The sequence below is a fragment of the Dreissena polymorpha genome, chromosome 7 (assembly GCF_020536995.1).
Source record: "Dreissena polymorpha isolate Duluth1 chromosome 7, UMN_Dpol_1.0, whole genome shotgun sequence".
NCBI lineage: Eukaryota > Metazoa > Mollusca > Bivalvia > Myida > Dreissenidae > Dreissena > Dreissena polymorpha.
In genome coordinates, this window is record NC_068361.1 from 37,786,704 (window position 1) to 37,803,043 (window position 16,340).

At 33.9% G+C, this 16,340-nt stretch overlaps 2 protein-coding genes across 3 annotated transcripts in view; one reads left to right on the forward strand and one right to left on the reverse strand.

Annotated features, from left to right (window-relative positions):
• The window catches only part of LOC127839058 (uncharacterized), a 311,917-nt gene that overhangs the window by 257,181 nt on the left and 38,396 nt on the right, over window positions 1–16,340 (forward strand). The gene's annotated exons all lie outside the window — the stretch shown is intronic.
• LOC127839053 (uncharacterized) lies at window positions 6,447–12,270 on the reverse strand. The gene is made up of 3 exons (XM_052367219.1): window positions 11,858–12,270; window positions 9,910–10,901; window positions 6,447–9,566 (listed from the first exon to the last, which is right to left on the reverse strand). Exons 1-3 carry the CDS (start codon window positions 12,187–12,189, stop codon window positions 9,220–9,222), a joined length of 1,671 nt encoding a protein of 556 aa, XP_052223179.1. The 5' UTR covers window positions 12,190–12,270; the 3' UTR covers window positions 6,447–9,219.

A 16,340-nucleotide genomic window follows, 5' to 3' on the forward strand; every position in this document is an offset into this window, starting at 1 on the left:
ATGTACTATTATTTCTCCCTTACTTAGTCTAAAGAACAACATGTACACTTGTAATCATTGAGTCAATTTACCTGAGTTTAATGTGTTATAGCTGAGTTAACAGGGATTTCGTCTTGATTTGTTAGTATCAAAATATGTTTACATTATTGCGATCAAGTAATAAAACATTATGATAAATGTATCTTTCGCTTGTTTTTGTTTTTAAATAACCAATCAATTAAACATAGTCAGAAGAGCTACAACTCATGTGGACATAATTTCCAAATCAAATGCACGACATTCATTCTCATTAAATGTGTTTCTTGGTTTATAAAAAACATTTTTAACCAGGTTTTCCGAAGGAAAAAACTTGTTATTAGATTGGTGAATGACGCGGGCGGGTGGGCGGAAAATTCTTCCGAGCGCAACTCCTTCTTCATTTCTCAACGGATGTCAATGAAACTTTCACCAAATGATTGTCATGGGGGGGGGTAACTAGGAACAATCAGTAACAATGCATATTTTGCATTGTCTCCCTTAATCAGACTTGGTGTTTTTTTTCAAATTGAAAACCTGGTTTTGTGCCAGTTTTGTCCCTCTATTAAAATAAAAACGTGGTTAAATGGCTCAGCTACTATGTGTAGTAAATGTACACATGTTATGCCTCCGACCTTGATCCAAATGTATCCCATTAAATCTGAACTACGCATGTGGTTATAGGTAAGGCAATACAAAAATTAGCTCAGGCCAAATATGTTTTCTTGTTTAGTGCTCGTCCTGATTTCACAACATTTCATGAAAGACGTGAACACAGATTTTCATTGTTTATCAAAAATTTGAATATTTGGAGCAGTTTTAAATTATTAAGAAACTTGACGCAACTAATTATTGCCAGCCATGGGGTCAAAACACAGAACCTCTATGCACATAAGTCAAAATGCTACCACAACACCACACAGGCCTTGGAGTTTGCTTGTTATTATAAACGCCATATTAGTAAACTATTTTGCTTAATTGTGTATAAAAGGGGTGACTGTTGCTTTATTTTTTTGTCCTATTTGGATTGATGGATAATGACAATCAATAAACAAACATATATTTTTCTAAGTCAGGCGTGTTATTTCATTGTTTGAACATAATGCATAAATATTTTTTAAACATATGACATACGTTTCTTAAACTGTGAACAAGTGCCTTTAAGGAAAACTGGTGTAAGCCCGTTTTATCAATAAAAATTATCACTCATAATGCATACTTTTTATACTGCTGTCTAAGTAAACAGTTAGTGGCTACATTATGAAGTATTGAATATGCAAGTGATTTTAAGCAAAACAGGTTTTATCTGAGAAAATGCATGCACACATCTCACGAACTTTTCAATGTTCTTATACAAATTATTTTTAAATTATAAAAACTGAATGCAACATTATCTTTCCTAATATTTATCAAACGTAGCACATAAAAAGCATTGAAAGACAACTTTCATGCAAAAAATACATACAGAATTCAAAGCAATAATCCAGAATAAAAGGTTTGACACTTAAAGACATATGTGATGACTAAACTAGATATTAAATTTATTCTTCAAACTAAATTGCATATAAACCCTAAGTCTTGTTGAAAAACACTCCAGTCCGTTTCCTGGCAAGGACCAATTCTTGGTGTGTTTTGAGGAGGTCTAAAGAACGCTCACACATAGAGGATCGAACATATGAACCATCAGTCGATATGTGGACACAATATATACAGTATCTACTACGCCACGGCGACAAACAAACTAGATTACTAAACTAGATATATGAACGATACGTCTTCGTACATTATCAGGAGCAAAGTCCTTTTTATCATCCGGTTGTGACTGATTGCCCATACAACCCGACATCTTGGCCCTTACTAGTTGATTTACTTTTAATTCTTATATATTTATTTTTAACAGTTAGTTTATGTTTATTTCCATGATTTGTACAGGCGAACCTGAACATCGTGTCTATTGCTTAGTTACTTAAATACAGTAATTTAATTGTAATATGACTCGAAGTAGCATGCTGTTTCAAAACAATCACCTTAAATATCCAATATATATAATTTCAGCCTTAATTCATTATTACATGGATATGGTTCTCGAATTTAACAAACAATTCAATTTAACATAAAAGACTTTGTAATAACTGCAATTAGTGGATAGATATTTTGAAAGTTAATTTTAAAAGGGCAGTACAACAATATAACACAGTAATACTTAAGACAAAACAGCCAATTCACAATGTTCAGATCTATGAATTGTTTGGTAATCAGAGTAAAATCACCCTTCTAAACGATGAATATTGGGATTATTATGCCCCCCTTCGAAGAAGAGGGGGTATATTGCTTTGCTCATGTCGGTCGGTCGGTCGGTCGGTAGGTCGGTCGGTCGGTCCGTCCACCAGGTGGTTGTCGTATGATAACTCAAGAACGCTTGGGGCTAGGATCATGAAACTTCATAGGTACATTGATCATGACTCGCAGATGACCCTTATTGATTTTGAGGTCACTAGGTCAAAGGTCAAGGTCACGGTGACCCGAAATAGTAAAATGGTTTCCGGATGATAACTCAAGAACGCATACGCTTAGGATCATGAAACTTCATGGGTAGATTGATCATGACTCGCAGATGAACCCTATTGATTTTGAGGTCACTAGGTCAAAGGTCAAGGTCACGGTGACCCTAAATAGTAAAATGGTTTCCGGATGATAACTCAAGAACGCATACGCCTAGGATCATGAAACTTCATGGGTAGATTGATCATGACTCGCACATGACCCCTATCAATTTTGAGGTCACAAGGTCAAATGTCAAGGTCACGGTGACCCGAAATAGTAAAATTGTTTCCGGATGATAACTCAAGAACGCATACGCCTAGGATCATGAAAACTTCATGGGTAGATTGATCATGACTCGCAGATGACCCCTATCAATTTTGAGGTCACTAGGTCAAAGGTCAAGGTCACGGTGACCCGAAATAGTAAAATGGTTTCCGGATGATAACTCAAGAACGCATACGCCTAGGATCATGAAACTTCATGTGTAGATTGATCATGACTTGCAGATGACCCCTATTGTTTTTGAGGTCACTAGGTCAAAGGTCAAGGTCACGGTGACCTGAAATAGTAAAATGGTTTTCGGATGATAACTCAAGAACGCATACGCCTAGGATCATGAAACTTCATAGGTAGATTGATCAAGACTCGCAGATGACCCCTATTGATTTTGAGGTCACAAGGTCAAAGGTCAAGGTCACGGTGACCCGAAATAGTAAAATGATTTTCGGATGATAACTCAAGAACGCTTTTGCCTAGGATCATGACACTTCATAGGTACATTGATCGTGACTCGCAGATGACCCCTATTGATTTTCAGGTCACTAGGTCAAAGGTCAAGGTCACAGTGACAAAAATCGTACTCACACAATGGCTGCCACTACAATGGACAGCCCATATGGGGGGCATGCATGTTTTACAAACAGCCCTTGTTTATATCTTATTCAAAACAAAACACTTGTTTGACAGTCCCAATCTACGTACAACTTTACTCCAGAATGTGCTAGACTTTTTAAAAACCTTCCAAAATCTTATACCGAATAACACGTTGATATCTAAATGATTCTATCACTGATTGATTCACACAGTCATCCTTGCATGTGCCTAAGGTATAAATATGTTTTCCTAAAGTGGTGGAGACCCGGATAATACATATTCACCAAATATAAACACAAGTTTTATTGGAACAGCGCGGGTGTTGGTGTCCTATGGGTTATTGTAAATATTTTTCATATATTTTTTAACTCAACATTCCACTTGATTAAATAGTTCAGGCATCCCAAATCTAGCCCCACTTGGACAATGAAAATCAATCAGTCTTCATGGTTTTAAATTTAAATCAATAGGCGTTTTTTGTTCTGGGATTGCATAAATTGTGTAAGAGTTAAACAGCAGGCGTGTATGGATGTCTGTTACAAATTTAAAAGCATGAGTGAGGTATGCATTTTTAATATAGCTCAGTTGTAAATCACTGTGCTGGTGTCCTAACTGTTTTTGTTTCCAGCGCTGTGCTTGGTGAACTTTTCCTCCAATGTTAACTTCAGGTATATTTATCCCTGTAGTCATCTTCACAATATTCAGTCATCATATATAGATAATAATTATTAAGTCTACATGCTGAACTATTTTGAATTTTAAAAGACAACAACTGGGCCGTGTGAATAATTTTCAACAGCCTCTACTACTCAGTACTAGTCATACTATTTAGACCATACTAAAATTACTATTAGATTTGATCACATTCTAATATGAGACTAGCACAATTACAATGATTTCACCTTTTTAACAGATAAACTCATCACAACGTAACTTCGCCTCTCCATAAAAGCATGTTTGCCGTAAAATCAATGCACTCAAGTCACTCAATCTGTAGATATGCTAACGTTAGCGAATTGAGCGAAAGGAATACATCTGGGTAATCTGGCTATGAAAAAGTTCCAAAAAGATGCATTAAATGGGCAGTTGTTTGCCCGATGTATCAACAATTAAATTAATGTTTACTTCAATTTTTAATGACTTCGATTAGAAATTGCTATTTTAATCTTCTTTGCAAGCATTTGTTCGGTTTGAACAAGATTCTTGTACTTATGCTGAGCTCTTTATAGAGGTGAATGTGGACGAAAACTCTACGTTGAGATTGGGCTAAAGAATACAAAGAATACACTTGCGTTGTAAGTAAGTTGTCTATAAACTTGAAATGCTCATGCTTGAAATTGTATTAGTTTACAACGCTTGCTCCGCTTGGCGAGCAAACTGAAACATCAACACTCTTAACCTAGTGGGATAGTTATGAACTGAACTAAGTGGAATGAAATGCCCATTTAGGTAACCTGATGATCTACCACTGTAGATTGTGAACACATGTAACATATGAATAATTCAACGTTATCCGCACAATTGCATGTGTGTCGGTGCAAGTAACTGTAAAGTAACTTTTTAAGAAAGCATTAAAAAATACACTGAAATGCCACCAATGTAAAGTAATTATTGGTTCTTCATCTTGCGCCCATATATATGGTCATACCAGATGCTATAAGATTGCTTATCTGATGTGTACTGTTGCTGGCGGGGATCCAAGTTATTCTCTTCCGGTATGATACTGTTATGGCATGCTCCTGATGACTTTTTAAAGCACTTTTTAAACTATTGTATCGTCCCAAAACCGTTCCAGCTCTTTACGATTTAGTCAACACGGGCCACCTTGCTGCTGAAAAGCATTTTGAAGGGTTCTAAATGGGTGAGGATCCCTGACCGAAGTTTGTGTGAGGCATTCCCAACGGATGCACTATATACTCAATAAATAACCAAACGAACAATTGCATTCATTCAAAATTGTCCCAATGTAATCTTCCTTCAAGTGTCAAGTCACGATAACCTTGTTTACGTTTCTTCAAATTATTATCGCTACTCATGGTCTCATCTCATCATGAATCATCTTTCAACCATGTCAAATTTGTATTCACTTATGTAAAGCCTTCTACCATGAATTCGTTTCGTTTGTTTGCAGACATTAACAAAGAGACTTACAGTTTCGAGAAGTATAAACATAATTTCAAATATAAAACGACAACTACAATTAAATAGCACGTCTCAACACATCCTTATTCAAGATTGTGCGACCAATTTTTATATATCGAGGGCTGAAAACGAAACAGCTCAAAGTGAATTTTCAAAACAATTCAGGAGAATGTTACATTGTAAAACTGTATCAGAGGAACATTTTAAACAATGAAGGTTTTATAAGTTCGTGTTTTTTTAATGATAATCTACTCTGATCACATTTTTAAAAGCATGTTTTTATTTTCACAAGAAATAAAGTTTTTAGAAAAAATCTCACTTAAAAACTTTTTGCGATCAAATGTCATATTGTTTACCTTTAAGAGCGAACAAGTTCTAAGACAATTAAACATTATATTTTTTATCAATTTACAGTATTTTTGATATTGAAAATTTTCCTGATTTTCATAAATAAGAACATTATAAATATGCAAAAATGGCTCTTATAACCTTTTGACACGATATATTTTTTCTTAAGTGACTTAAAGTGATTTTTAAAACTATTGTCACTTCTCACGTTTTGTATATATTTGAAATGGATTAAAATTAACATTCTTATATAAGTACTACTGCACTATATTTGGAAAAATGATACTTAAAACTGTTCCGCCCTAAACAGCACATAAATATTGTTCTTATATCATTAAATAATGCGAAAAAGCTAAGTTATAATTTCATTAATTTTGAAACGATACTCAACATTAAGTAACTATACAGGATGATCTTGACATTTTCTAACAATCCACTCTTACTGTACAAGCAGTGTATAACTTTACATCAATACAGATTTACTTGCAAACTCACTGTAAAGACTGAATAACTTGCACGCGAGCTGGGTTCTGGAAAGAGGCTTTATTCAGGGCGCTTACATCCAATATAAATAACAGTTACACAATGTAAGGCAGCTTATGTTCTTAAGCATATACATATAATTGATTTCATTACACTCACAACAATAAAAAACATTCAGCAATGTAAACAACTCATTTTATCTCACTAAAAGTGTCAAATCAAATTATAACAGGACTGTAACCAATTACCCCGCCCCTCTGCAAGGTTTCTTACCAAATTGCATGCCTTGTTAATCCTTTACATCTTATTTACATCCGCTGGCTCAGAAACAAAAACATCACTTCTGAATGGATACTTACTGATAAAAATCGACTATCACCAGTTACCAGAACAATAGCATATAACCAGATTCTTTACACAAAAAAACGCAATTCACACCCGTACATTTAAGTTACATCACAGCAGCAGAATTATTAGCAATTCTTTCGAATTCGCATCTCACCAAGACATATATTCATGGATTGTCCAACTAAATCACAGCACAACTCAGTAACAAAACAATGCTTGTAAATACGAAAATAACGACTAAACCACGGCCATCTTTGTAACTACTAATTTATTGCAAAACGTTAAGGTTCAATTTCTACTCATTCAAAATACAAGGTGAAAAGGTTTGTTAATTTCAAGAGCATTCTGGATGAGAAAATAGAAAAACAATATGAAGGTGTCTGCAATTACACCATTACACAACTAAACATTCTTATCATAACATTTTTAAAAGTTGTTTAGTATCTGAAAAAAAAATGTTGACATTCAGACCTAGATAGAGGTCAAAACACATGACATGTCTCTTTGAAATTACGTTCAAAGTGAACACGTTTTTCGGCAATTAAAGTTTTTCTTTTTGCAATAAGCCATTTATAATAAAGCACATGTATGTATACGTATGTATAAAACAGTATTTGAAATAGCCATAACATGCTTATTAATGTTATAACAACGTTATCGTGAACGTTATAGATACAAACATAATTTAAGTGAAAACAAATCAAAATGGTTAAAGTGAATAATTGCATCACTATTTTTTTTCACCAGTCACATTATATAACCTATCATGGAGTTTTCTAACTAAAAATATGTTAAAAAAATGAATATATTCCTTCATTATTAACAAAAGTTTTGTTCACATTAACTTCCTGAATGCGGAAGAGCTCTAAGTAGCACTTCACTGCACATAACACTTTTGAGCACTCAACAATAAATTAAATCTCATTTAGAGCTTCTGGACAAATTTCGATTTTACTTTCTATTTGATTGCCTAGAATTGAGATATTTTATAAATGATAGGCATATATTTGTGTATACAAAATATACAGACAAGTCATTTTATAAGGATAACAAGATAAGTATTGATGCAAAGCATCAAAGGGCGTTGGGAATTTCAGTGTAAAAGGCACTCAATGAAGTTACATGGAATGATTTTTTATACTGTAAATATTAATATATTGGCCGATTATTTAAAAAAAGAAAAAGATACTGGTATAACCATTATCTATGATTGTGTGTTTTAACCCCCAAATAACCATTATCTATGATTTTGTGTTGTAACCCCCAAATATTTCATAGTTCATTTTATTTACATTGGTTTCTTTTTTTTACTGGCATCCGTGTGCAGTTTTCATTAATGGAACAGAACTGTGTAGGTTTAAAAAAAATCTGCATCGTCTTGTAAGCGTAAATTCATATTCAACTTCAAGGGAGATGATTCTGAACTTATTCTTACGTTGCTCATTTACGATAAGGGTTGAGTATTCATTGATATGAAAACACTGTAAAAGTTTTAATGTGTTTACGACCCCCCCCCCCCTCTCACACATATATTTCATGGGCATAATAAAAACAAAACAATGGTTACAATAAAACAGCATATTTATTTAAACTAAAATGTCTACATCAAAACAAAAAGTTAACATAGAACACAAATAAAATAATTTGATTCTACTGGGGCTCGAACCTTACGCCTCTCACATGTGAAGCGAGCGTGTAACCACTACACTACGGAACCGCTTGAAAAATCACCTTCTAACTAAGATATTAATAAGTGACTGTAGTGTAACGGTGATCAATAAAGCAATAAACCGTGTCATCGCTGTCGTCTTGTAAAATTGAAGAAAATACGCGTTAATCAAAACTGCGCTATTGTTAGAAAAAACACAAAATAAATATATTTTTATTATGTTCTGTTTTTACACAAAACCAGAAAGTTTCACCGGTTCGCGTATTTGTCCAGTCCATGTGATCTTTTATTATTTCCCAGTCCCTGTGATCAGTTATTAATTAAAAGACTTACCTTTGCATTATTGGCAATAACTGTTGTAGTAAATGTAATAGGCACAAATGCAACACTTGTTTACACTAATTTACACAAAAAATCACCACTAAGCAAGATAATATGATAACAAAAATAACCAAAAATGTATACATTGATCCGTTAAATAACTTCTCTTTCCATAAGCGAAAAAAAAGTATTACATACTAGTCGCCGCCATTCAGTGCGACGCTAATACGTTGGAGCAGTTTTGCTTTTACTACTCAATTGCTGATAGTGTTCAATAGTATTATATTTAGATCATTAAACACCTTTACTTCAATATAATTAGTTTATTTTATAGATGATAATAAAAACGTATATTGTGACCTAGAGATAAATTTCGTTGACACAATGTTCCATTTAAAGAATAGATGGGCATTTACATCAATAACCTTTCATATATTTTTATAAGTATTATATTGAGGTTTTTCCCACTAAAAGAGCTATTGCAAATCAATGACCATGATGTTATCATTGATTGCCACAATGATCTGGTCGGTGATGGTATTGTAGCAAACAGATTTTGGGTAGCTCATTCCATCTGTCTGGGATGCAATAGTGGCCAGTTTCTTTTTCCCCTCACGATCCACCTGTATGACAGTATTGGAGGCATACCCACAGACAAGGACTTGTCCTGCGGGTGTGACATGCACACCCTGTGGGCTTTGTAGCTCATGGTCCATGAAGGTGGATATCAGGGTGCCATCTGTGGCCAGAGTGATAAGCTTGTGCTCAGTGTTGTTAGTGATATAAATCTTGTCACCAGCAGGACTCAATGCAAATTTGCACACTGCAAAATATAGAGAATGTTTTATCCTATTACCAGATGAAAATCGATAGTACGACAACGATCGTATAAACTTGAGCTTTATACTATCGCTAATTTTGGATCAGATTTGTCTTTTTCCAAAAATTGGAGAATCTGTTTTTGTCAACTACAGAAAATCAAAAATGTCAAAAATGCGATATTTGATCATTTTTAATGGAAAATAGGGCAGAAATAATAGGATAAATAGAATATTATGTGAGTTTGGGATAAAAATCAAGTTTATCATACTATTTTTTATTTGGTATACACATATATTTAGAATATGTAAAATATATACATATATATATATTTACATAACATTTACCTCTAGCGCCACCTCTTGTATCCTCATAAAGCTTCTTCACAAGTGTCCCAGTCAGTGTGTAGTGGTAGAGAGCAATGTCAGAAGTGATAAACAATTTTCCCCGATGGTGGGCAATGCCAACAGCTGCATGCGGTAACCGTAGCTTCCTTTCATTGACCAACCAGCTTTTGGTCAAAGAGATAAACTGCACACTATCACGACCAAGAGTTACAGCCACCTCACTAGTTGTGATGAGGCAAATGCCATATGGAGAACCAGACACATCCCAGTGACTGGACACATTAAAATCCTCGTCCAACAGCTTCAATCTCTTATTATGAAAATCTGCGACGATCAACTGACCATTAGGCAGGCTACAAATGCCTGTGATGTAATTCTGATGTATTTCGTTTGGGATTTTTACATTGTACAGGGACTTTCTCTTCACAGCCAACACCTGGTATGGATTTATCTCCTTTGTAAAGAACTGCATTATCCCTAGACCTACCTGTTGAGACAAGTACTGCTCAATATCAATGTTTGCCTTGAATATAATTGAACTCTGCACCTTAACATGGTTCTTCTTCAGATATGACTTACACTCTTGTAGTTTGTCCGTACATTTCCTGCTGGCTATGAATTCCATTTCTTTCTTGCTCTTGTCACACAGGCCCTGTACAGCGTCCCCTAGCTGTTGAAGATCATCCTTTAGTCTGGTGCATTTGTCAACATCTTTCTTGAAAGATGTTTGCAATGTGGTTCTAATTTCATCCAGTTCTTTCAAGGTTGTATTTTCTAGTATGTCCAGTGCAGCATTTAATTTCTTACGCTGCTCTCTGATTTCTTGTAGTTTTGAACAATATGATCCCTCCACTGACTTAATGTTGGCCTCTTTTGATTTCTTAAACTTTCCTAGTTCAGCAAGACTTGCTTGAATTTTGTTTAACAACTGCTGCATATCCACTGACAGCGTTTTGACTGATTCAGAAATAAGATTCAGATTGGTGCATCGACTGAAATAACAACATGAATCATTATTATCAATTTGACAAATAAAATATTTCGCTGAAATAAAACATCAAAAAAGGGTCCAATACATTTCCACCAAGTTTCCTCAGGGTTATGTCATACATGTTTATCTTGATGATCTCTGAGCCAATTTCAAATCTGGGTCATGTGGGTTCATAAACTAGGCAACCTGTTCAAATCCTAGAAACACATTGTAACTGTTCTAGTAAAAATGTAAGTATCATGTGGGACAACTCTTACTTACATCGAATAAAGGATTGGCTGCAGTAACTGCAATGTGGTTCAGGATAGTTCAGTTTACATGTGTGTATCATTTGTGTGTAATTTTTATACGAGGTTCGATTAATTATATTCCTCCTTTCGACTAACAGCGTATATATAGCAGTCTTACTGGCAGTCGGTATATCTTTCTGTACCTATGTCTATGTGAAATGTGTCATGCCTCAGTCACATAACCAATATATAACTGATTGTGGAATAACATTGCAAAATTAAAAAAAATTATTAAGATGACGTGTGTCGCGTTCAGCACTAGTCTTCCAACCTCAAAAACCAAGATCACACTCAGTTTTTATAATTGGGCCATACAACTGCATGATAATTCTGTCATATTCAGACTGTAACCTTAACATTGCCATTCATCATGCTATTATAAGGTAAATTGCAACTAATGACAGCAATTAGGACATGTCCTTTCGCGCGTAAAACCGGTCACCATTTCTCATAGTCATACTAAGAAGTCGTAAGTCAAATTTGGCTATCAAACAGCTTTTAACCTTTTCATTCATCGTTCCATTTTAAGAGAACCTACCACAAATGACTCATGGGTTCAACAATTTGTGTCCTTGAACTCAACTCAAGTGAGCGCTAAAAGGGTGCTCTTGTTTCTGAATGGGATAACTTTTAACTTCAGGTCATTTTATTACAAAGTGCCACTTACCTGTGATTTTGTAAAACACAATCAGAGCAGCACAGTTGACTGTGGTCCTGGCAGAACATTTTCAGCTTCTCATTGTTGTGAATATCACATTTCATTATCAAGTCCTCCATTAACTTTGCTACAGGCCATTTATTTGTTTCTCCTCTTCCGTATGTCAAATGATTTACATATATTTGATTATGATGATATAGGCATTTTTTGCAAAAACACTTCAAACATGTTTCACAAAAAAAATCAGCACTTGTGTCGATATGTTTGCTTTCGCAAGCGACACACGAAAAGTCTTTTACTAAATCTGAACTGAAATGAACTGAATCATAAACATTTGCCATTTTCAAGTATTGTGAACAGTACCCTGATAAAGAAGACGTCTATTCACAATTATTTCGACTTATTTTATGACATACAAGGCGTGTTATCAAACCACACATAGTGGTGAATAAAGATAAAGAAGTATAACAACCAACGTGCTAAATTTTAAACTGATCAATGGTTAAGTTTCTTTCTTGTTAAAGCCCTTATCCCACTTTAAGTACGCATGTATGTAAAAGGTCCATGGTCAAATTACCAAATGAAATTGAACTTTTGCTGATACAACGGTGTTCATCATTTTTTGAACATGTGTTGAATGTTGATTCATGATTGTATTCAGTTATAGGTACTTGTTAATTCGGCATTGCTGTTTTACGTCACTTTTGACCTTACCTGACCTTTGTAAGTGTCCAATAAAATTCCCGCGGCTAGACACGAATAAATTAATGAATATATTTCGGATCTCGAAATTTGGTCAAAAATATACTTCCTGCAAAACGAAAAAAAAAAGTTGTGTATATAATACAAAAATTGATACAAATATTCCACAAATGTGTTGCGGTAACCACTCGAACATAATTTATCATATATATATATATAAACCGTTATGGTTTATATTATGGAAAACAAAGGGAGCAAGATAAGTATACCATTTTTAATGGTAGTTTAATGAATGAATATAAATATTTGGTGCATGTATTATGTAATCATAGGGGAATATACATCTGTAAGACTGATTGATATTGTCAACAATAATTTTTGACGATGCAGGAACAGCATCGTCCAAGGTATGATAACCATCCAAAAAAAATTCACAATGGCGACCTATGTAAAAGACCGAGCCAGTCCGATTGAGATAACTCGATTTTTCAGTTACTTCCCTTTTGCATTCGCCACTGCGTAGAAGATTGCTCGTCATTGATAACATTCTCCTAGCAGAGTTGTCGTTCGTGTTTCAACATTCAACAATGGCCGCCCCCATGAGAGTCTCCATTCAAAACTTTCTTACTGCATACATTGGCTTGTTTCGCTATTTAGAAGCTGTCATTTAGGATATATGAATTATTTATTCACTAAATCTCCGCTTATGACAACAATAGTTGGAATTCGAAGGATATATAGTCGATGTGAAAATTGTGAATGAACAGGGACCTATACAAACAAAAGGATGAGACACTCACTGAACCGAAGAACAAGCTAACGCGTTGTTACGCAAAAGGAAAACGAGACTTGCGACCCAACGAGACTTCGCGCGACAAGACAAATTTTCACAGCCGCCATTTTGACAAAGCGAGACCGTGACAAAGCAATCGAGACAGAATAAGATAACAAATTAACCAAGTGTTGCCAACACATAATTATTCATTGCAAAGGTTTGTTGAGTTTGATACATCTTATTGTTTCATTTATTTTCGACTATGCTTTGTATTTACTTATAAAATAACGGTGGGTATTTTCACCAAATCATGCGTATCATTGTTTACACTTCCATAATCCGAAAAACGTGTGTCGTGGCTTTTTTCAAAAGGCTTGGTCAAATAAAGCTCTATACTATTCATGTTGGTATTCTTACAAACGTTACATATCAACGCATTGTGTGATGCTAATTTTTATTTGTATTATTAGCAAATTCATGATTTTGAATAAGCACAAAGGCAATACAATTTAGTCATTTTTTTTATTTTACCACTTTCAGTTTCATCAACATATGCCGTGGCTCTTTTTGAAAGGCCCGGTCAATACTAGCCCTATATATATCATGTTGGTATCTTTACAAACGTTACATTTCAATGCATTGTGTGGTGCACATTTAATTTGCATTATTTGCAAAGGTATAATTTTGTATTAGCTCAAAGATTATACCATTTCAGTCATTTTTTATTGTGTAATCACTGTCAGTTTGATCAACATATGTCGTGGCTCTTTTCGAAAGGCTCAGTCAATACTAGCCCTTTATTATTCTTATGGGTATATTTACAAACATTACATTTCAACGCATTGTGTGATGCTAATTTTATTTGTATTATTTGCAAATTCATGATTTTGAATGAGCACAAAAGCAATACAATTTTAGTCATTTTTTTTATTTTCTTACCACTATCAGTTTCATCAACATATGTCGTGGCTCTTTTTGAAAGGCTCAGTCAATACTAGCCCTATATATATCATGTTGGTATCTTTACAAACGTTGCATTTCAATGCATGGTGTGGTGCAAATTTAATTTGCATTATTTGCAAAGACATAATTTTGTATTAGCTCAAAGATTATACAATTTTAGTCATTTTTTTATTTTGTAATCACTATCAGTTTGATCATCATATTTCGTGGCTCTTTTCGAAAGGCTCAGTCAATACTAGCCCTATATTAATCTTATGGGTATCTTTACAAACATTACATTTCAACGCATTGTGTGATGCTAACTTTATTTGTATTATTTGCAAATTCATGATTTTGAATGAGCACAAAAGCAATACAATTTTAGTCATTTTTTTTATTTTTTTTACAATTTCAGTTTGATCAACATATGTCGTGGCTCTTTTCTAAAGGCTTAGTCAGTACTAGCCCTATAGTTATCATGTTTGTATCTTTACAAACGTTACATTTCAATGCATTGTGTGGTGCAAATTTTATTTGCATTATTTGCAAAATCATTATTTTGTATTAGCTCAAAGATTATACAAATTAAGTCATTTTTTTTATTTTGTAATCACTATCAATTTAATCAAATATGTCGCAGCATTTTTAGAAAGGCTCAGTCAATACTAGCCCTATAATAATCATGATGGTATCTTTACAAATGTTGCATTTCAATCTATTGTGTGGTGCAAATTTCATTTGCATTTCTATTGTGTGGTGCAAATTTCATTTGCATTATTTGAAAAATCCTAATTTTGTATAAGCTCAAAAACAATACAATTTTAGTCATTTTTTTTTATAACCACTATTAATTTGATCAACATATGTCGCAGCATTTTTGGAAAGGCGCAGTCAATACTAGCCCTTTATTGATCTTGTTGGTTTAAATTCATATTGTTTTATATTTTCAGTGTGCTGAAAAGAAGCAAAAGAGGGTTTGACCCCGCAATGGAAAATGTCATGACGACAGCGAAACTTGGGCGTACAAACCCAGGTCGTTTCCACATTAAGAACTTTTAATGGTTGAAAAACATTGTGGACTTTAAATAGTGCTGATATACATGTGTGTTCACAGCTATGCCAAGGATACTGATACTGTCTGATTCAACACGGAAATTGAATTCCTTTCTTTTCCTGAGACGTACCTTGACCACCCCAGCACTAAGATGATATTACTATTCATGTCTACTATATAAAGCAGTGGCGACAACAAACTTCACAAACCTTCAGACTTGCCGAAGACAAAAGAAAATTCAGTATGAATTAGTTTTAAATATTCAATTGATTAAATTAAACTGTTGCATTTTTTCATAAATGAACACATTGCAGCAGTGAATATCTCTGCTTAACTCAAAAGTGACAGTTAGATCTTTGATCATGTTAATAAAAAATGTGTTCCCAAAACTCATTATAAATATAAAATTTTCAAACTTGTTTAAACAAGATAATTTGGTATTTAATTTTAGTAAGCTTTTTGTATTGCTGTAGGCTTCGAATAAATCTTCTGCATTACCATGTCAAGAGGAATCTCAATCTTTTGTTGTTGAAATAATAAATAGAAAATTGTTAGTATTATTATCAAATTTGTGATGTTCTATTTCACATTGCAAATGGTTACTTGTGCAAAATCTTTTACAAATATGTGATTTTTTTTACATGCTATTGAGTTTTTAAAATATTTTCTTTAACTGAATGCTCATTACACTTAGTAACATGAATGTATTGTTACACATACTCTTAAACTTAAATAATACCAAGATTACCTATCATGCATGAACTAATGTGTATGTTTCAGTGATTAACTGATTTATACTGAGAAATAAAACATAAACGACTTTTATGAATTGCCTTGCCTTCAAATTCTGCTGATTTTTGTTCAATACTTGAACACGAAATCACGAAAAGACTTTCAGTACTACTATGGATATCATGTTCAAAAGGAGTCAAACAGAATAATATAATGGCATGCGAACCTTCATTGTCTCGGATTGTAAATTGTAAGCAATTGACAGGCGTTAATAATGTTGATATTTT